The following is a 21,005-nucleotide window of genomic DNA, read 5'->3' as shown; positions in this document are numbered from 1 at the left end:
GTTGGAGCCTGTTAGCACTAACTCTTCACCCCCTTGATATACTATATTCACCTCAATGCCACTCCAGGAATAGAATCTTAAACGAACGGAATAGAAAGAAAGAAGAAGAAAGGGAAAAGAATAAGCATAACTTGCAATGACATTGTCCTTACTCTTCAGCCATCCATTTTTCTCTCTCTCTAAAACCTATACATACATATAGCTAGAAAATCACTTTCTCTCTCTTTATATATATAAAACGGCGAATGATGCCATAGGATTTTATTATCTTTCACCGTGGAGCTAGAGAGAGTAAGTTTTTTCGTTGATCGAGGGAGAAAGAAATGGGATCATCAACGGCCACGAGGAGCAGCAGCGGCGGCGGGTATGATCTGTCGTTTAAGATCTTATTGATCGGTGATTCAGGAGTTGGGAAGAGCAGCTTGCTCCTCAGTTTCATTTCTAATGCTGTTGACGATATTACCCCTACCATTGGTATTCATCTTCATTAATTAACAACAATTACTATATACATATGCCTTAGTATAAGCTAGTTTGAGTCAGTTATATGAATCTTACGGAAGATGAGTATTGCTCATTTAAACTTATCTTAATCCAATTTTCAATAGTTTAGGCTCTCTAGCTAGCACTTTGTAATATTTAACAGGCTGTAACAAGTGATTCACTAGTATTTTTTGACTTACCAATCTATAGTTATTAGGAGTAGAAAGAGATATTTTCATTTAGTTTTTAAGTGACTTGTAAATTTAGATATTTTTTCCTGCCCTTTCCTAGTCGCACCGAGGGAGCTTAGTGCACCGGGCTGCCCTTTTTCTGTAATTAATATCATTAATCTAAATTTTGGTAAATACTGCGTTTCATTTGGGGAATCACAGGCATCAGGATTTGTTATTTTTTCTATCGAAAAACTAATTACTCTGCATCAGAGGATTGCATTATTGTGGATTTTGCTGGATTAGTAACAATTATTTTCAAGATTTTTTTTGATAGATGTCTTCAATATGATAATATTCTCTAGAACTTGACATTCCAATGACTAGGTGTCGATTTTAAAATCAAGAAGCTCACTGTTGGTGGGAAAAGATTGAAGCTTACCATTTGGGACACAGGTAAAATTTCCTGTATTCTCTGACAGCTTAAGGTTTTAACCGTGTTCATTAAAATCTATCTGCTCCCCTTTGTTAGGAAGCGTTTTACCCTCAAATGTGGGACGTTCGGGCATGAATTCACATTTAGTTGAACCTAAATACGGGTACCAAAAATAATAATCTATCTGCTTCCACGATGACATTATTGTCACACAAAATATGAAATTTTATCCTTGTCCAAATATGTTAACATATGGCCACGCAATCAGAAACACACACACTCACACTCTCTCTCTCTCATTATAAATTCATAAGAATGATATAAGGACTTCCATTAAATAAAACCAGAAAACAAATAAATGGCAAGATTATAGACATTAGACAGATCCTATGAACTTTTGTTTCTGGCTGTATGTTGACAGAGAGATCAAAGCCATTCTACCACATGATCAAGCTTAATAATACAAATATAAGGGAAGTATGTCCTAATAGTTTTATGCGATCATTCAATAGGAAGGCGCTTTAGTTTTTTTTCAGTTGTATGGAAGAGTTTACCAATTTTTGGAAGTTTTCTAGGTTTATCTAGATTCCATAGCCAGGTTGTAACTTTTCTTAAACATTATCTTCTACAGCTGGACAAGAGAAGTTCAGGACATTGACAAGCTCCTACTTCAGAGGTGCTCAGGGGATCATTCTTGGTATGCTATGTCTTCAGACTGCTAGCCCCAGGATATCATTTGATATTTCTTTCTCCTATCTTACCCTGGTTGAAATTCTAATTATTTTCTTGGACGAAAGGTTTTGGACTTCTATCTATAAATTGAAGATTGTCCTTCCTAGACTACAACACAATAACATTCACAAAGTAATCGTTTAAAAAAAGTCCTGTTTAGGGGGAGAATCTCCTCTCGATAGTTTTTGTACTTTTTTTATGTATTAGTTTTCTCATATGTAGGTCAATTGATCAAACCATATCAAAATATTATGCCTATTTAGTATACTCTGATTATCGCGTTTAAGATGTACTTTGTTAGCTATCCAACAACATATTCATGTTGATTGGTTGTTACAATCACCTTATGGTAACATATCAGATGACATCCAAAATGCTGGGTTTTCATTATATCTGGATAGCCTCAAATGCTTGACCACAGAATTAAGCTTTCTTTCTTGCATCAACAAAAGAAGCATTTTCCTGCTTTATTTGTTGTGCTATTTCTATGTCTTGTCTGAATTTGTTCATTTGCGTTTCGTTTCTGTGTTTATAATATCTGATAGGCATTACTGTAAATCACAGTTTATGATGTGACAAGGAGAGACACATTCACAAACTTGTCTGATGTGTGGGCAAAAGAGGTGGAGCTTTATTCCACTAATGAGGATTGTGTTAAGATGTTGGTAGGAAACAAAGTTGACAGAGTAAGTCTTCTGCAAGATTGATTCTCGTTTGCTCCAGAAATTTCAAAAATGCTCTACGAAAAACGAGTGATAGAGTGCAGGGAATTTCTTCAGTTTCTGGGCTAATCTCTGCCTTGAATATGCAAACCAAATATAAACTATAAATTGCATGTCTCGACTCACTTTATAACTGCAACTCATTTTCTACCCTTCGTATGTGTTGCTCCCTTTGGATATTTGTTTTTAACAAGCAATTATATTCGTTCGAGTCATTGTGGAGATTGATTGATATGGAATTTCAGGAATCTGAGAGAGCTGTGAGCAGGGAGGAAGGTGTTGCTCTAGCAAAAGAGCTTGGAAGTTTATTTCTTGAATGTAGTGCTAAAACTCGAGCAAATGTAGAGCAATGCTTTGAAGAGCTCACATTAAAGGTACGAGCTGTATTCCCTTTACTCTTTCTGTAGGATTCAAAAGAGATGTTCATAAACTCCAATACTCTTTCCACAGATCAAAGGGAAAGAGTATTGGAATTTTATGTATCACAGTACTTGAAAAGTGCAAAAGAATATCTCTTGTAGACATTTGTAGACATTTTTATATGTTGACCAGATATTCAGTATTCACCTTCTTATTGTGGAAAACTTACCCAGATAATGGAGGTACCTAGTCTTCTGGAGGAAATATCTGCCCCGGGGAAGAAAAATATACTGAAACAGAAACAAGAACACCAAATAACACAGAGTAGTTGTTGCTCATGAAACTCTCCAAACTAGGACCAATTGCCGACAGATATATCAAAGGAAATATTACCTATGGGGGCAGAAAATTTCACATTTTCTTTTTACACATTAAACACTTTGATCAAACATGTAAATATTTCTTTTTCTTTCTTTTAGTTTCCTACAGAAAATGTCATTCATAAAAAGTTCAGTGTATAATTGGTCATCTTGTGTTTTCTCCAAGTTAGTATTTGCCCGATAGCTAAATTATGCGATTGTTCTAAAATCTAATGTGTGCATTCTTACTGATTGTCCTGGGAGATTATCGTTGTTTAGGACTTAGCCTCGTCTTTTCTTTTTTTCCACTTCCTGCATAAATCTCCTTACAACGAGGGGGAAGGGATTGGGCCGGGGTGCTCCAAGTGAATTGACCAAATAATCAATTCTACAACTACGCCCAAGTCCCAAACAAGTTCATGATGTATGGTTCTCCCTAAAAGAAGCGTTAAATGACATTTGCAGATGAATGCCACTGTACTGCTCCTAACCCTATTAGCTTGCAGTATTCCAGCCTTATATATAGACACAATGGAGGTGATTTTATCTGGCAATATAATGGTTTATTGTCTCATCATGAGTGACAAACTGGGTAACTCTACCCAGTCTGTAAGAGTATATCACATGCCCAATAAAGTGTATTCCACTTTGACTTTCTGCATATCTCAAATGTTGTAATAACAGTAAAAACTTTCGCCATATTTCCCCATCATTTGATTCCATTATCCATTATTGAAGTTCAACATTGAACAAATCAGTGTATTCAAAAGACACTTTTCGGGTCATGGAATTGCCTCAAAACTTCCATTCTATATAATTATGAATACATCTTACTTCTTTTCTAAAATGCCGCAACTTCAGGTTACTGAATATACAAAATTACCAGTTACAGTACAAATGAGGGACATTAAAGCTCTAATCGGACAGATGTACTCCATAACTAAATTTACCAGCTATTTGACATGCCTCATGAAGATAGTGGACTGCGGTGAACTCCAGCCAGTCCGAGTGAAAGCACTACGATCAATGAAAGATTTGTTCATAAGATTAACTGCTGAATCCATGAACTGCAACCATGAAAACAAGTACAAAGATGTGATAAAGGTAAAATAAGAAGTTGCTGCATATACTTGCAGTTGTATGCACAGACCAGCACCACATGTGTGAATTAAGATTTTAAACATCTATCAGCGCACACACTTGAATTTACTCTAGAATGTTGTGTGATAACTTTCTATGTAGTATTTCCTGGTCAGACAGAAAGGAAGAGTATTTAATTTCTTGGCATAATACATAAATATGCGCGCTTTAACTTGGTTTCATTTCACATTTATGCCCTCCAACTTTGGGTGTGCACAAGTAGACACTTAAACTTGTATAAAATTGAACAAGTAGACACACATGTCCTACGTGACACAATACATGTAGGACGCCATGTAGGACACAAAATTGCCATGTAGGATGTCATGTAGGACGAATGTGTCTATTTGTTCAAGTTTTGGATAGTTAAAGTGCCTACTTGTGCATTAGAAAAGTTAGAGGTTATAGTTGCCAGCTGAAGTCAAGTTAAGGGCCATATTTATGTATTATACCTAATTTCTTTGATGAACAAATAAATTATCCAAGCTTATTATAAAAGTAATCATGAAGCGGTGTTATAAAAAGCGAAAAACACAACAAAGCTCTAAGTTCTGTTGGGGCTTTAAGCACAAATAAAACATGAGCTTTAATTGAAAAAGGCATAAATGAAGAAAAAAAATACAAATATATACGTTTAATCTAAAACTAATAATAATAAGCATGAATAACAAATATATGAACAAAGAAATTAAAAAGAATAATTATGATAAAGTAAAATATCAATTGTTTAGTGCCGCCTCTTCAGGAGAGGCTCAATGTCAAGAAAAAGTAAGTCTTAGAGTCTTGATGACGAAACTGAAGCGCACATTAAGTGAGGCGATGTTCAACATGTTTTCCACCTCGCTACAGGGCTTAAGCGTGTGTTAAGTGTGCCTTTGAAAACTCTGTTACCAAGCTTAGGAATGTATTGATACAGGTACAAGATTTTGTATACAAAATGTGCGATAGCCACCACAGCCCTTAGGTGTCCAGTGCATTACTTAAAAGTAGACAAAAGAATAAGTCCCCGTTTGGCCCCAAGTTTCCAAATATTCTTGGCAAGTTATTCTTGGGAGGAATTTTGGTGAAATTGTACCATGCCTTTGGCCTCAAGTTTTCCCAAGTTTTGGTGAAATTTCAAAAAATATTAATTTATACCCGTAAGTTCTAAAAATTATTAAAAATACCATAAGTTTGGATTATCATTTTATAATGAACATATTCCGTTTTAAAAATAAATTATAACATAATTGATAACAATCAACAACAACAAAATAACATTATAGGCAAGAAAATACATTAATCGAATTAAAAATAAATTATTATTTTTTTCAAATCTTGTCACTCAAACTATTCTTTTCCGGAGGAGGTAATACCAAACTATTCTTTTATAAAATCTTGGTTGATCATATTAATGAAGTAAATTAGTAGATAAATATTTAGTTGGAATTAATAAATGATTGGTGTTTTTATAAAATATAAAAGTTTTGGGTTATTTTTAAATTTTTAAATTTTTAAAGTTCCCAAGTTCTACTTTTTTTTAAAACTTGGGAACTTGGGGATTTTGCCTAAAATATTTGCCATGTAATGACAAATTATATGGATAACTACAAGTTCCCAAATATTTTTCAAGTTTTTCCCCAGACGGGGCCTAAAAGGCGGAAAAAGAAATATGCTACATGCTAGAGAACGGCTTAACTGAAAATGAAGTGAATATGACTGTCCAAAAGACCCTCTGACAGTCAAAACACATTAACACAATCAGGTCATTAAAAAGATAACTCTTTTTTCAGAATATCGGTGGTGTACGAGCTAGCTTAGGCACACTTCGAATTTTACCGGATATCTATTACCTCCCACCAGCACAGTCACCGAGTCCCAAGTCATTAGAAAGACAATTAGAAGTAACTCTTTATAATAAGCATTGAGTAGTAACCTGGAAAAAGTGACAAATAACTTGCTATAACTTGTTAATCTACAATGAAGTGTTGGATTTTTTTATACTGTCTTGTTTATAACTTAAATATGTCACAAAAATAAGTACAGTTGCCATGTGATATGATTACAGATTGCACGTGTCACAGGATTCACAGCTTCTTTTGAGAAACTAACTTTTACTTGTCCAACTTATGTAAGAGTTGATTCCTTTGCTATAAGTTACACACTTTTATTTTTTATTTTTTTGAGAATGGTTACGTGAGTTGCAAAACAATTTTTTTAGAGTCTCAATCAGACTATACCCTGTGCATATAAGTACTAGATAAAAGGCTCCATTTAAAATTGGTCTGTGCGACAAAGGAGGTATAACACCTTGCATCCTACCATTCTGTCTCTTGTTTTAGTATAGCTATCATGGAGTTACAAGTGCAGTACGGGTCACAGAGACCTATGGGTTTTTAGGAAAAACTCGAAAGCAATTCAGAAGCTATCACATCAAAGTTGCAAAAATGTAAAATAACTATTGTGCAGCTAACATGTTTCACATTGCTACTAGATGATCATTTTGAGATGACACGAATCTGCTCATGCAAGATTATATGGGAAAGAACATACAACCAAGATCATATAATCAGTAGATTTGTTTCCCAAGGAGAGTGTCAACTTTAGTCGATGAAACTAAAGACAAAGTAGCATTACCTTCCCAACTGACTTAAGTTCTCGTCCAATAGGTTCCATGAACTTCAAGTCGACTTCAATGGGCCATACCTGTACACATATTGGAAGTCGATTGGAAACACAAAATACTGAAAGCTAACATAAATGAAGAGGCTCAAGCCAAAAGCCAGAAAATAATTGATACAATATAGCTCGACAAGGTGGTGAACATTATAGCTTGGGAGAATAAGAATTAAGAAATCAAATAGCATAGTTTTGTCACCTTAAAAACACACAGACACATACATATATACTAAATATCATTTTTTGATAACAGTGGTGTTCAAATTATTGCACATGGATACCTGCTACCTCTCACAAGCATTAGTACTGCGTAACTCTATCAACCAAGGTATAGGCGGATGGAAAGAATCACCTACCATTTTTGACTATATTTGAACCTGGTCTCCCTGAATTTTTCCCCACTTCGTTCAGCATTACATCACACCATTGGTTCTCTAAAACTAACACCATATAAAAAGGCTTTAATGAGGTGGCAATATTTTGGCATGAGATGCCTATTAGCTTCTAGAAAGAAAGGACGAGAAAGACAAAGCCATGCATGTACATTCCTCCATACAAATGTTTTAATTTATAATCCCTACCATTTGAGGACGTTAGACCACATGATTCACAGACTAAATGGAGCATAGACAAATAACTTGTTAGTGTCAGTAAATGATCCATCAAATTTCATTTTTCACTTTAGGAGAAAATTAAATATTTCTGGACTTTTCACATCTCCCATGTAAAAGTATACTCCTTTAATTTTCCATCATAGTTCTCCCTTGGAAAGAAAGGATTCCATCCAAGGTCAAGATTTTCACAATGTCTTTGATTCATAATACCTTACGGCACAACTGACTTATTAAACTAGCATTTTTTATAAGGTTTATTAAACATGCATAACATCAAACCAGTTAACATATTCAATAGACAAGGAAGTGAGATCCATAAATCTTTGTTTTTGCATTGAACTTTTAAAATGGCAACCTAGAGGAGCTTTATTGGAACTAATACAGGATTTTTCTGTTGCTTGATTTATGATAACACACAAGATGGTGTCAAGAGTGAACCACAATTGTCAACCAAGTTATCCGAATCGTCTCAATGTACATGTCTTGTATCGCCCCGCAAGAGGTTATATTAAATTCCAGCATTTTTGAGGGACGGGTAGATCCATATCGCGCCTCAACAAGCTTCGAAAGCAGTGCCAATATTGTGCCAGTCTTGGGAGATAACTTGTAGATGCTTGAAGGCCAATTAATGCCCTTGACAAGCTTGTATAAAATGAGTTTCAAGGGGCTGCACCAAAGGTGAAATGGACGGTGTCCTCTTTGCCATTTATAGTAACCTTTGACTAGCTTTTTCCACCAACCCTTGTACTTGTGTAAAGATAGTCATTTTTAGCATTTTCTCTTGGGACCTTCATTCCCTTTGTTGTAGCTTATTTTCAGATTGTATAAGTCCATTTGGACAGCATCATTTGTAAGTTTACACTTGAAATATATCACAAGAAAATTGACACTTGCCTTCCAAAAAGCACTCTTATATTGTTCTATCTTTGTGGTTGTTTGTGTGGACTGTTTGAGGAGTATTTTTGTTCTTGCACTTGTGTGCTGTATTGTTGTTAGGACTGAGCCTTAGCAAGCTGTGTAGGTTGTTTTGGTCGTCCCGAGAGCCATTGAAAATAGGCCCATGACAAGTGGTATCAGAGCGTAGGATCAAACATGACGTCGAAGTCGCAGCGCAACGAAGAGGTTGTTCATGAAAGAGATGCAGAGGTTCGCAAGGAGACTCCTAAGAAACGTGATAAGAGCAGGAGTAGGAACCCTTCTCAACCCCCAACTAGTGGAAAGAGCCACGTTGTTGAGGAAGGAGACGACTCAACAACTAGACACCTCGACAAAAAAATCATTGGCGTTGAGGCTGATTTGGTGGCGTTGAACCGATGTCTTGTTGTTGTTGAAGATAATTTCAGTTCTTGAGTCCATTACACTTGAGAGACTTGATGAAGTTAAGGATAATCTCATTGAGAAGGTGAAGAGAGTAAGGAAGGGTTGTCCAACCTTGAACTCAAGCTCACCGAAGTACTCTCTTCGTTGCATGAAGAGCTTGCAGCTTTGAAGGCGTAGGTTGAAGAATCTGCCCTTGCGAGTGCAGCTGGACCCGCAAATGTTTTTGAAACTTGTATCGAAGATTCTAAGCCAAAGAAGTTTCATGGGGAGAGAAATGCCCAAGATGTTGAGAACTTTTTGTGGCAAATGGATGCTTACTTTGAGCATATGAACATTGTGAGTGAGGTTGCTAAGATAAAAACTGCAGCCATGTACTTGAGCGACACCGCCATGTTGTGGTGGTAGAGAAAGAAAGTGGACATGGAGAGAGGGATATATTCCATTGATGAGTGAAGGCAGTTCAAAGAGGAACTCAAGCGGTAGTTCTACCCTCAAAATGTAGTGCACAAAGCTCGACGGAAGTTAAGAGAATTGAAGTAAACTTCCTCTATTCGTGATATGTCAAGGAGTTTACAAAACTCACTATCCAAATTCCGAGCTTGACCAGCGATGACTTGTTGTTTTATTTCTTGGATGGCCTCCAAAATTGGGCCAACCAAGAACTTCAAAAGCGATAAGTTAATGATGTTGATGAGGCGATAGTAGTGGTTGAATCTTTGTTTGATTTTTGAGATGACTCATCGAAGGGGAGGGACAACAGGAGCAAAACTGCCCCTACCAAGGTGGAAAACAATAGGAACAAAGGCAAGTTCATTCCTAACCGAGGTGGTGATAATAGAGGTAATAATTGCAACCAGCCTTCTAATTTCTGCAAGAACTATGAGGATCGTGAGGGCTGTTATTTGTGTAGAGAGACTACTCATGCTTCCCGTTATTTTCCTTCATTGAGTAAGTTGATTTCTATGGTTTCTGCCCAAAAGAAGCAAGAGATAGTAGCGACACAAGCCGGTAGACAAGCTGGTAAGTGTGGCGGATAAACTGATAAAGCAGAGCAAAGAAAGAACAAGGTTGTTGGCTTGTTCAACCATATGACCTTGTTTAATCACATAACCTTGGCTGCACTTGCTGCTCAGCCACCAAAAATAAGGCCACATGAATCTTTGTTCGTTGATACCAAATTGAATGGTAAGGATATCCGCATCATGATGGACACAGGTGATATGCACAATTTTGTAACAGAGGGACGAGTTAGAGATTTGATACTTGCATATGTGTCCAGCGAAATATTGTTGAAGACCGTTAACGCCCTCCCTACTATTGTCCACAGATTTTCCCCTAAGGTACAACTTGTTTTGGGGGGAATGGAAAGGGTTGACGGACTTCACCGTCGTACCGGTGGACGTATTTGATATTATATTGGGACTTGAATATTGGTATGAGATCAACGTGTTTATGTTGTCGCGGCTCAACCAGCTTCATATTAAGGATCCTGGAGATTCGTGCGTGGTACCCTTTATTTGGGTGCCATAAAATGGTATGCACTTGTTCGCAATGCAGCTCGTTAAAGGTTTCAAGAGGGGTGATCCCACCTTTCTTGCTACCTTGACTGGAGTCATTGAGAAATCCCTTGAGGCAGTAGCTTTGCCTCCATGTATTGAACAAGTCCTTAATGATAACGAGGACGTGATGCCGGAGGAACTTCCCTAATGGTTGCCACCGCGAAGGAAAATTGACCATCAGATTGAATTAGTTTCCGGGGCGAAGCCATCTACCATGTCTTCCTATCGCATGGCACCCCCGAAATTAGAGAAATTGAGGAAGAAACTTAAGAAGTTGCTAGATGCTGGCATATCCGACCTTCAAAGGCACCTTTTGGTGCGCCCGTCTTGTTCCAAAGGAAGAAGGAAGGGTCACTGCGGTTATGTATTGATTACCATGCTTTTAACAAAGTTACGGTGAAGAACAAGTACCCCATCCCTTTAATTATGGATCTATTTGATCGCTTAGGCCAAGCGAAGGTGTTCACCAAGATGTACTTGAGGAAAGGTTACTACCAAGTCCGAATTATCGAAGGAGATGAACCCAAAAAGATATGCATAACTCGTTATGGGGTTTTTGAGTGGCTGGTTTTGCCGTTTGGCTTGACGAATGCTCCTGCTACATTTTGTACTTTGATGAACAAACTGTTTCATCCCTTTTTGGATTAGTTTGTTGTCATTTACTTGGATGTTATTGTGGTATACATTGATAGCATGGAGGAGTATGTAGAGCATTTGCTTAAAATGTTCCAAGTATTGAGGGACAATGAATTATGCGTGAAGCGTGAGAAGTGCAGCTTTGTACAACCCGTTGTGCAGTTTTGTGGGCATACAATCAGCCATAGAGATATAAGGATGGACAGCGACAAGGTGAAGGCAATCCAAGAATGGGAGGCCCCAACAAAAGTACCCGAGCTTTGGTCTTTTTTTGCCCTCGCTAATTATTATCAGCGATTTATTTTCGTGTATTCGGCTATTGCATCCCCTCTCACCGACCTACTGAAAAAAGGTCGTGAGTGGGAATGGGATGATAGGTGCAATAATGCCTTTGAAAATCTTAAGGCAGCCATCACCAAAGAATTGGTCTTTGCGCTGCCGAATTTTACTAAGGCGTTTGAAATTCACACCGATGCATCCGACTTCGCTATTGGTGGTATCCTTATGCAAGAGGGCCACCCAATAGCCTTTGAGAGCAGAAAATTGAATAATGCCGAAATTCGTTATTCGGCACATGAAAGGGAGATGACGGTAATAGTTTAATGCCTAAGAACTTGGCGTCACTATTTATTAGGTGCTCACTTTGTTGTTAAGACGGACAACATTGCGACAACTTACTTCCAAACTCAAAAGAAGTTGACTGCCAAGCAAGCACGTTGGCGAGACTTCTTGGCCGAGTTTGATTTCTCATTTGAGCACAAACTAGGGAAGACTAATATTGTAGCCAATGCGTTAAGTGGCAAGGCTGTTTTAGCACCTCTTATTAGCTCGACGAGCAGCAACATTGTTGAGAGTATTAAGGAGGGCATGCAACATGATCCCGTGGCAAAACAGTTCCTTGTCTTGGCCCAACAAGGAAAGACGAAGAAGTTTTGAGAAGAAAATGGGTTGTTGTACACCACAAGCAGGCATGTGTACGTTCTGAGGTGGGCTAACCTTAGGCGTACTTTGATCAAAGAAGGGCACGACACTGCTTGGGCAGGTCACCCGAGGCAGAAACGGACATTGGCGTTATTGGAGTCCTTTTATTATTAGCCCCGTATACAGGATGATATTGAAGTTTATGTGTGCACTTGCCTTGTCTGTCAACAAGACAAGGTCGAGAATAAGGCACCCAGTGGATTGCTTGAACCACTGCTTGTTGCAGAGAAACCATGGGACATCGTCACCATGGACTTTATTACTTGTTTGCCAAACTCCGAGGGGTTTAGCACTATTATGGTCATTGTGGGTCGGTTCTCCAAGTATGCAACATTCACTGCAACATCGGCTAGTTGCAAGGCGAAAGAAGCTGCACGTCTCTTCTTGAGAGACGTTGTCAAACATTGGGGTGTACCCAAACATATAATCAGTGATCGTGATCCTCGGTTCACTAGAGCTTTTTGGAGGGAGTTATTTGGCTTGCTTGGGTCTGAATTACACTTCTCGATCAGCTTCCATCCTCAAATGGATGGGCAAATGAAAAGGATAAATGGGCTCTTAGAGTGCTAGTTGCGGCACTATGTTAGTGCCAATCAAAAAGATTGGACGAAATTACTGGACACCGCTAAATTCTCATATAATTTACAGCGAAGTGAGTCTACGGGGTGTAGTCTTTTTGAGTTGGCTACTAGGAAGCAGCCTAACACGCCTCAATCATTTCCCGTAGATGCTGGTTTGAAAAGTCCGGGTGCGTATCATACGGCGAAAGCCTGGGAGGAGTAGGTTGACCTTGCAAGGTCTTATCTCGACAAAGCAGCCCGAAAAATAAAAAAGTTTGCTGATTATAAATGACGTCCAGTCAACTATCGTATTGGGGATAAAATTATGATCAAACTTAATCCCCGGTAGTTCAAGTCTTTGCGGAGTGTGAATCAAAGTTTGATTCAACGCTACGAGGGGCCATTCGAGATTATTGCCAAAGACGGCAAAATTTCATATCGGGTCAATATGCCCTATCATTTGAAGCTGCATCCATTCTTTCACGCTAGCCAATTGAAACCATATTTTGAAGACGTGAAAGACACGAAGCGGGGGCAGGACGGTCGCGCTTAAATATTTATTGCACTACCAGCCATGGACAAGCAAGTCGAAGCTATTATTGATCACCAATTAGTTCGTAGCAAGGGCTGGAACAACTCGAGTGCACATTTCCTTGTTCATTGGAAAGGAACGTCAACAAAGAAGGCAACATGGGAGAAGTATGAGGACTTTTGGCAGTTTCGTGACAAGGTCTATAATTATTTGCATTTGTGTGGCGTTAGAGTCGTCGCCAAATCAGGTGGGGGAGCATGTATCGCCCCGCAAGAGGTTATATTAAATTCCAGCATTTTTGAGGGACAGACATATTCATATCGTACCTCAACGAGCCTTGAATGCAGTGCCAATATTGTGCTAGCCTTGGGAGATAACTTGAAGATGCTTGAAGGCCAATTAATACCCTTGACAAGCTTGTATAAAATGGGTTTCAAGGGGCTGCACCAAAGCTGAAATGGACAGTGTCCTCTTTGCCATTTATAGTAACCTTTGACTAGCTTTTTCCACCAACCCTTGTAATTGTGTAAAGATAGTCATTTTTAGCATTTTCTCTTGGGACCTTCATTCCCTTTGTTGTAGCTTATTTTCAGATTGTAAAAGTCCATTTGGACAACATCATTTATAAGTTTACACTTGAAATATATCACAAAAAAATTGGCACTTGCCTTCCAAAAAGTTCTCTTATATTGTTCTATCTTTGTGGCTGTTTGTGTGGACTGTTTGAGGGGCATTTTTGTTCTTGCACTTGTGTGCTATATTGTTGTTAGGACTGAGCCTTAGCAAGCTGTGCAGGCTGTTTTGGTTGTCCCACGAGCCATTGAAAATAGGCCCGTGACATGTCTCCTTTTTTATCCTGTTTTGGAATTAGAGGACAATCCATATTTAAATTGGAAGAAGTGCATGATTAATTGACAGTAGGGTAAGCCAGAGTTTCTTAATAACTAATATAGAATTTATAGCATCTTGTAAGTAGTAAACTGGTCTTATGTCATTGTATATTCTTCAAATGCAATTAGCTTCAGGAGCATTGCACTTGTTTTTGAGTAGTATGTGCACTAAATTATCTGTATGCACATTTTTACAAGAAAACTTAATCCACATAAAAATTAGCCAAATTTCAAACATTCAATAGAACATCACACCGAACGACAAAACCTATTCTTTGAAAGCAATAAAATTAGCAACTTCTGATAGTACCTAGCCACCTGAGCTCTCTCTTCCCAACCCTCCCAACAGCCAACACCTAATAGAAAAAAGAAACATCATCAGAACTTCTTTCATCCACTGATATGCAACATCATCTCCCTTCCTTTCCCTTCCTTATAAATTAAACGGTTCTGAGAAGAGCATCAATCTGATATGTTGTTATCTGACAAATGCTTACTAGTAAAATTTCACAAGTCTAAGAAGGTTAAGCATCATCTACTTTATTCCATAATGCAGACCATATATATAAGTTAATTCTGAAAAATGCACTTGTCAGTTGAATAGCTAAATCAAATAAGCTGAACGAGATTCTGTTTTATTAATCAACAAAATCAAATTACAAATTGAAATCCAGACAATTGTAAAATCATATGGAAAAACTCGAAGACAGAATTGCTTCTTTAAGCTATAAATTCTACTACATTATCCATCAAACTCATAATTCCAGAAGAAAGTTAATCATTTAGGGCTTTGGCAATTAAAAATAAAACATCAAAAGCTACACTACTTATCATTTCTATCCAATAGGTGCTATTAATGAAAACAATAATTAAATTATGGAAACAGAGATCTATATTGCTTAGACTCTGTCGAGTGTGCGTGTGAAATATTTCAAAAATAGTGCATTTTGGGAGAATCTTAGATAGGTGTGGCAACATTTTTGGAGAGCATGAACAACATATAAGCACCTTAAGCCCCAGTAATTTGATAGGAGTAATCTGTCCGGGAACAATGCAATCTGGACCCGCTGCTTCTACAATTGCTTCCGTCCTCAATCCACTTCCAATTGGATCTGGATTCTGCACTTCCCATCAAAAGAAAATTAAAAAAAACAAACCAATAAATATCAAGATTGAGGATTAGGATATAAGTTGAGCCATCAAAATGGCCTATCCCAATTCAATCCAATCCAATTCGATCATAAAGAATAAATGAGTTAAATGGGTTAAAACGAGCTGATATTATAAATTAGCAGTCCAATCCAGTTCTAAGTAGGCTACGAGTTGGGACAGGTTGACCTTTCAATCAAAATATGAACAACTTTGACCTCTTAGAAAGATTATCGAACATTGATGAACACAACATCATTATATCAAAAATTCACATGCCCATGAATTGCACACACTTTAATGAAATACTTACAAAATAATATAATAGGCAAGAAATCAATATTCATAAGATTCATAAAAACAACATACATTACATGATCCATTTTTTTAATAAATTAGACAAGAAAGGATAAACGAAAAATTAGGCATAAACATAAAAGTAAAAAAAGTTAAAGATTCATTGTTATAACTTATAATGACTTCAATTACATAGTAGCTAAAAATTTGGCAAAATAAAATACTACTTAAAATATATATAATAAATATTTTTAAAATTTACGATCCACGGGCTGACCTCTAAGGCTCCCGGGTTGAGCCTATGAGATTGATGGGTTAAATGAGATTGGGCTAAAAAGTCTCATTCCTAAATGAGCTGAATTTTTTAGCTCAACCCTAATTAATTCAAAAATTGAGTTGGACCGGCCTCACATGCAAAACCCATTTTGACAGCTCTAGAGTTAAGGTTAGTAGATTTTCCTATTTCTTGTGATATGATTTATGTATCACGAGATTTTTTTTTGAGATAATTGTCAAAAACACATCTGAACTATCCCCTCTTTTTGAGTTTCATACCTAAACTATTGGGAGTGTGAGTTTCATACCTAAACTATCACTTATTAGTTTGAGAAACGCACATCTCTCTTTTATTTCATTCTCATCATGGTGTGTGTGCACACTCTCTCTTTTATTTTGAAAAAAAATATGTCACATCACACTCCACATGGATAAATTATTCTACTTTGACAAAAATTAAATAAATTAAGTATTAGTTAAAATTAAATATTAAAGTATTAATATCTCACACACAAAAAAATTATAAAATAAAATATAAATATTTTTCTTACCCAACTCCACCACTTTCTCTCACCATATCCCCACCCACCCACCCCAATTTTTTTGTTTTATTTTTATTTATTAAATTTTCTTCATCCCCCCTCCCCGCCTCCCCATTTCCCCTTCCAATAATAATTTATATATTTTTATTTTTATTTTTTAAAGAAAAATTCTACCCCTCTCAACCTAATCCTCCATTTTATTTATTTTTTATCATTTTGTGTTAGATATATACATATGATTTTAGAAAAATATTTTTTTACTTGCCGCAAGACATTACTTCTGTTATATTCGATACACAAGTAGAAAAAATATATTTTCTTAAAAATATATGCACATATCTAACACAAAACGAGAAAAATATTTTAAAAATCTAAATTAAGATCGGAGGGTTAGATGGGTGGGTATAATTTATTCTTTTTAAAAATAAAAATAATAACATTTTTTAGGAAAGAGTGGGGGGAAGGGTGAAGTATGAATTATTTTTAAAATATTTTATAAAAAAAATTAAAAAAATAAAAGAACAGGGATTGTGGTGGGGAGGGAGGGGGGAGGTAGTGGAGTACCTGAGAAAAATATTTTAATTTTTTTAAAAAAATAATTTCTTTTTTGGGGATATAAATACTTTAGTCTTTAACTTTTAACTAATATTAATAATTTTTTAAATTTTGATTAAAGTGAAATATTTTATCCATGTGGAATGTCATGTGGTAATGTTTTTTCAAAAAATAGAGAGAGTGTATTACACGGTGTGTTTTTCAAACTAATCAGTGATAATTTAGGTATGAAACTCACAAGTTTAGATATGAAACTCAAAAAAAGAAGATAATTTAAATGTGTTTTTGACACTTTTATCTTTTTTCCCCCAATGTGTATTATCGTGTACTAATATGTTACTACACTTATTTCGTACACAAGTATTATTTTATTATCTTTTTCTAGTGATTAAATAGGTGAGAGTCTATATATATAAAAAATAAATCTATTTCACAAAAATGTAAATAAAATATGCGTACCTCATGTTCTCCCCTCTCTTTTAAAAGTACATTGACTACGTATACTATATTTATACTAAATTAAAATTGTATGACTAGAATATATTTATACTAAATTCATATATTATTTTTTAATACCTAAATCAATATTGTTTTTAGATGTACATATATGATTAAATCCTCTTAATATAAAGAGAGTTTCTAAGGAAATTTTAATTAAAAGAGACTTTTGAGTTATCTATTTGAGGATATAGGACACAAGTTTTAAAAATTGGGTAAAAGGGACTCTAGTATAATTAGGTATTAATGGGTTATGCTAATTTAAAAAAGAATATTTTTATACACCCCAAAATTTTGCTATTTACAAACAGACCCAACATATAAGAGGGTTGTTTAGCCAAAAGGGCAACAAACAATTTTCAGAAAATCTGCTCATTTTTTCAGCGGGAGCAGCAGCAGCAGCTTCCCACATTCATCATCGTCCTCTTCCATATCTTTTTTTTTCAATCTCAACACATTCCAGCCTTTCAAACGCCGATGTTTAAATATTTGTCTAAACAACTAACAAATATTTTCATATCTCGATCTCCAAAACAATTAGCAAATATTTTCATATTTCTCCAAACAACTAGCTGATATTTAAAATATTCTCATTGTTTTAACTAAAGAATCATAAAAAACACCTAAACAACTTAGGGTAGTTTAAAATATCTTCTGGTTGTTTGAACTAAACAACTTTTGGTTGTTTAAACAATTTTGGTTGTTTAAACAACTTCTGTTATTTGAACTAAACAACTTAGGGTTGTTTAAACAGCATCTGTTGGTTGCTTGAACAACTCATGTTTATATAAACAACATATCCTCTCTTCTCTTCTCTTCTCTTTTCATCAATTTTTTTTATAATTTTCACAATCAAATCGGAGTAAAGAAAAAAAATGAGAATGACAACATCCGAAGAAGAAGAAGATGAAAACACAAAAAGTTTGGAAAGAAAGGGAAAAATGGAGGAAAAAAAGGCAAAAAAGTTAAGGAAGAAGAAGATGAAAGGGAAAAGGAACAAGAGCGTTTAAAAAAATGGAGAAAAGAAAAGAGAAGAGAAGAGAAGAGAGGAGGGAAAAGGAGAACAGAGAATTTAAAAAATGAAAGAGAATGAAGAAAATTTAGGTTTTTATTAAAAGTTTTGATATTTTAATTTTTTACCCTAAATTTATAAATATTTCAAATCAACCCCATTTCTTTATAATTAACCCTTAATTATATATTTATAACAAAAGAAAAGAAAAAAAATACAAATCCCCTATCCTTCATTCCACTCTCAAACATCCTTTTTAGCTCATTTTCCCGAGTTTCTAATGCAGCAACAATAGTGCCTAAAAAATTACTGTTGTATATTAATTTAAATCTCACATTCTTGTATTTTCATTTCTTTATTCATTTATTGTTGGGTGTGAATTAGGTTCAAAATTTAATTTTATATAACAATAAAGCAGGACTCATTTTATATATTTGATTTTAGCCCTCCAAATTAAATTAAATATAATTAAAACTCTAGAATGGAAATAGCGATAGCTAGATCCCTCCTTGGCTACTTGTATTTGGGATGCAAAGTACAAATGGAATTATAATAGAATGTCTCCCTATTACAAACAAGTACACAATATCATTACTTATATATACATAGTCTTTATTAGAGATTGATGAAACTAATTAATAATTAAGTAGATTCCTTAGGTCAATACAGTAGAAAAGTCATCCCAACCATCACTTTCTCCTTGTCGCATGAGTGGTGAATTATTTTCCTCATGCAACAAATTTGGTAACAACTTATTTTCTTCATCAAAGCTCCGTACTGCTGCTGCTTCTTCCTCAATTTCATTACAATTTTCCAGTAAACTTGTCCACCATTCAACTCCATCGTTGTCTATAGACGAAGACGTTGTTTCCCCTGCAGTTGGCTTGTCACAAATATTTACTATTTCTTTGTTGCGTTCGTCGTCTTTGTCTAATGTACTGTTTGTGATCATACTTTTGTTGTTGCACCAATGAGAAATATTCTTCTTAGCATTTGAGAAGTTCCGAGTTTGAGGTCTTATTATTTCATTCTTACTAATTTCTCTGCACTTATTATTTAACTTCCTTAGAAGGCGAGTGTTCCAGTAGTTTTTCACATCGTTCGCTGTCCTTCCCGGAAGTCTACCAGCGATAAGCGACCACCTACCCAAAACAACCTAACTTTTAAATGAAATGATTACACATATTTCAATATCGTGCCTGTCACCTGAGCAGACATGGTGATATAATTACGAAATAAAATCTATATCGTGAATCTCTAACGTCATAGACTTTTAAATGAAATGATCGCTCAAATTCATGAGTATACTTGCCTGTTGCCTAAGAGCTTATGAAGCCTGAAAATGAGATCCACTTCATCTGGTTCAAAGTCACCTCTCTTGATATGTGGCCTTAGATAATTTAGCCACCTCAGTCTACAACTCTTCCGACATCTATTTAGACCTGCACGTAGTAGCATGAAATTTAAGAAAGAAAGAAAGACGGAGAAAAAGTAGTAGTTAGTAAAGTTTACCAGCTCTAGCAGGTAGAAGATGCCACTTTCCTTCACCATATTTTTGAATGCATTTTCTCAAGAGAAAATCTTCTTCTTCAGTCCATGAACCTTTCCTTACTCCCAACGACGTACACATCATAGGAGGAGTATTCATGATATGTGTCAGCTGTATATGACGCCAAAAAAAGAAAAAAGAGAACTCCAATGATTAAGTGTGAGTTTGGGGCTTTAGACGAAGGATGTGATGTAAAGTTAATATATATATATATATATATATATATATATATATATATATATATATATACTCCCTTCATTTTATTTTATTAATTCATGTGTGCTGGTTTTTTTGTCTACACTTTTTCAACAAAGTACAACAATAAAGTGAGGTTTGGAGAGGATACATAAAGTGTACGCATATCTTACCTCACAGAAGTTGAGAGATTATTTTCGATAAATCTTCGACTTAAAAGAAAAAATAGTCCAAAGATGTAAGGAAAGTATAAGAAATAATAGATAATAACAAAATCAACAGACTTTAGCAACATGAACTACGACGTATAAGAAATAATAGGTAGTTACAGAAATCAAAGGACAAGAAACTATAGGAGCAATACTATGATCATGTACCGATAACAAGACAACACACTCATGTGACCTACTAACTTTCTATCTTAATCGATTTCCTCCACACCCTTCTATCTATGATCATGTCATCGGTAAACTGAAATGGCGTCATGTATGTCTAATCTAACTCTCCCCAATATTTCTCCTACTAATACTTTTTCAACAATTTTTAAAAAATAGCAATTTGTATTTGATCAAGGAAAAGTGAAAAAAGATTATCAAATATAAAAAGCAAGATACATAAAATAAATTGAAACAAAAACAATAGTTAAACACAACTAGAGAGGACGGACCTTTTACGAGCTGTTGGCCTGCTGGTAATTGACTTGTTCTTTCCACAATATTTTGTAAGTCATATTTGAGGCTCTCTTTATAGGGCAGGCAGTACTTGTTTAGAAACACAGAC

General features: G+C 35.7%; 3 protein-coding genes across 3 annotated transcripts; 1 reads left to right on the top strand and 2 right to left on the bottom strand.

The window, feature by feature from the left end:
* The first annotated feature begins 222 nt into the window (after positions 1-222).
* Positions 223-3,570, top strand: LOC129877069 (ras-related protein RABC2a-like). Its single transcript, XM_055952547.1, has 6 exons — positions 223-474; positions 1,041-1,109; positions 1,721-1,786; positions 2,386-2,507; positions 2,789-2,917; positions 3,137-3,570. The coding sequence occupies exons 1-6, from the start codon at positions 324-326 to the stop codon at positions 3,242-3,244; spliced, it is 645 nt and encodes a 214-aa protein (XP_055808522.1). The 5' UTR covers positions 223-323; the 3' UTR covers positions 3,245-3,570.
* Positions 3,571-4,060: 490 nt separating this feature from the next.
* On the bottom strand, positions 4,061-15,684 carry LOC129875575 (uncharacterized). Its single transcript, XM_055950877.1, has 4 exons — positions 15,676-15,684; positions 15,161-15,271; positions 7,019-7,087; positions 4,061-4,329 (listed from the first exon to the last, which is right to left on the bottom strand). Exons 1-4 carry the CDS (start codon positions 15,682-15,684, stop codon positions 4,216-4,218), a joined length of 303 nt encoding a protein of 100 aa, XP_055806852.1. The 3' UTR covers positions 4,061-4,215.
* Positions 15,685-18,930: 3,246 nt separating this feature from the next.
* LOC129876692 (transcription factor MYB113-like) lies at positions 18,931-20,137 on the bottom strand. The gene is made up of 3 exons (XM_055952179.1): positions 19,994-20,137; positions 19,794-19,923; positions 18,931-19,623 (listed from the first exon to the last, which is right to left on the bottom strand). Exons 1-3 carry the CDS (start codon positions 20,127-20,129, stop codon positions 19,137-19,139), a joined length of 753 nt encoding a protein of 250 aa, XP_055808154.1. The 5' UTR covers positions 20,130-20,137; the 3' UTR covers positions 18,931-19,136.
* Between the last annotated feature and the right edge of the window lie 868 nt (positions 20,138-21,005).

This window comes from Solanum dulcamara, chromosome 12, assembly GCF_947179165.1.
Source record: "Solanum dulcamara chromosome 12, daSolDulc1.2, whole genome shotgun sequence".
NCBI lineage: Eukaryota > Viridiplantae > Streptophyta > Magnoliopsida > Solanales > Solanaceae > Solanum > Solanum dulcamara.
Note: the sequence above shows the minus strand (reverse complement) of the source record. Positions and strands in the feature narration are given on the sequence as shown.

Coding starts and splice junctions, on each gene's coding strand:
- LOC129876692 (XM_055952179.1), bottom strand. CDS start 20,129: ATGAATACTCCTCCTATGATGTGTACGTCGTTGGGAGTAAGGAAAGGT. Junction 19,924..19,993: donor TCTTCTACCTGCTAGAGCTG/GTAAACTTTACT, acceptor TACTACGTGCAG/GTCTAAATAGATGTCGGAAG. Junction 19,624..19,793: donor CATAAGCTCTTAGGCAACAG/GCAAGTATACTC, acceptor TGTTTTGGGTAG/GTGGTCGCTTATCGCTGGTA.
- LOC129877069 (XM_055952547.1), top strand. CDS start 324: ATGGGATCATCAACGGCCACGAGGAGCAGCAGCGGCGGCGGGTATGAT. Junction 475..1,040: donor CGATATTACCCCTACCATTG/GTATTCATCTTC, acceptor TCCAATGACTAG/GTGTCGATTTTAAAATCAAG. Junction 1,110..1,720: donor GCTTACCATTTGGGACACAG/GTAAAATTTCCT, acceptor TATCTTCTACAG/CTGGACAAGAGAAGTTCAGG.
- LOC129875575 (XM_055950877.1), bottom strand. Junction 7,088..15,160: donor TCAAATTACTGGGGCTTAAG/GTGCTTATATGT, acceptor ATATGTGTACAG/GTATGGCCCATTGAAGTCGA. Junction 4,330..7,018: donor AACTTAAGTCAGTTGGGAAG/GTAATGCTACTT, acceptor TCATGGTTGCAG/TTCATGGATTCAGCAGTTAA.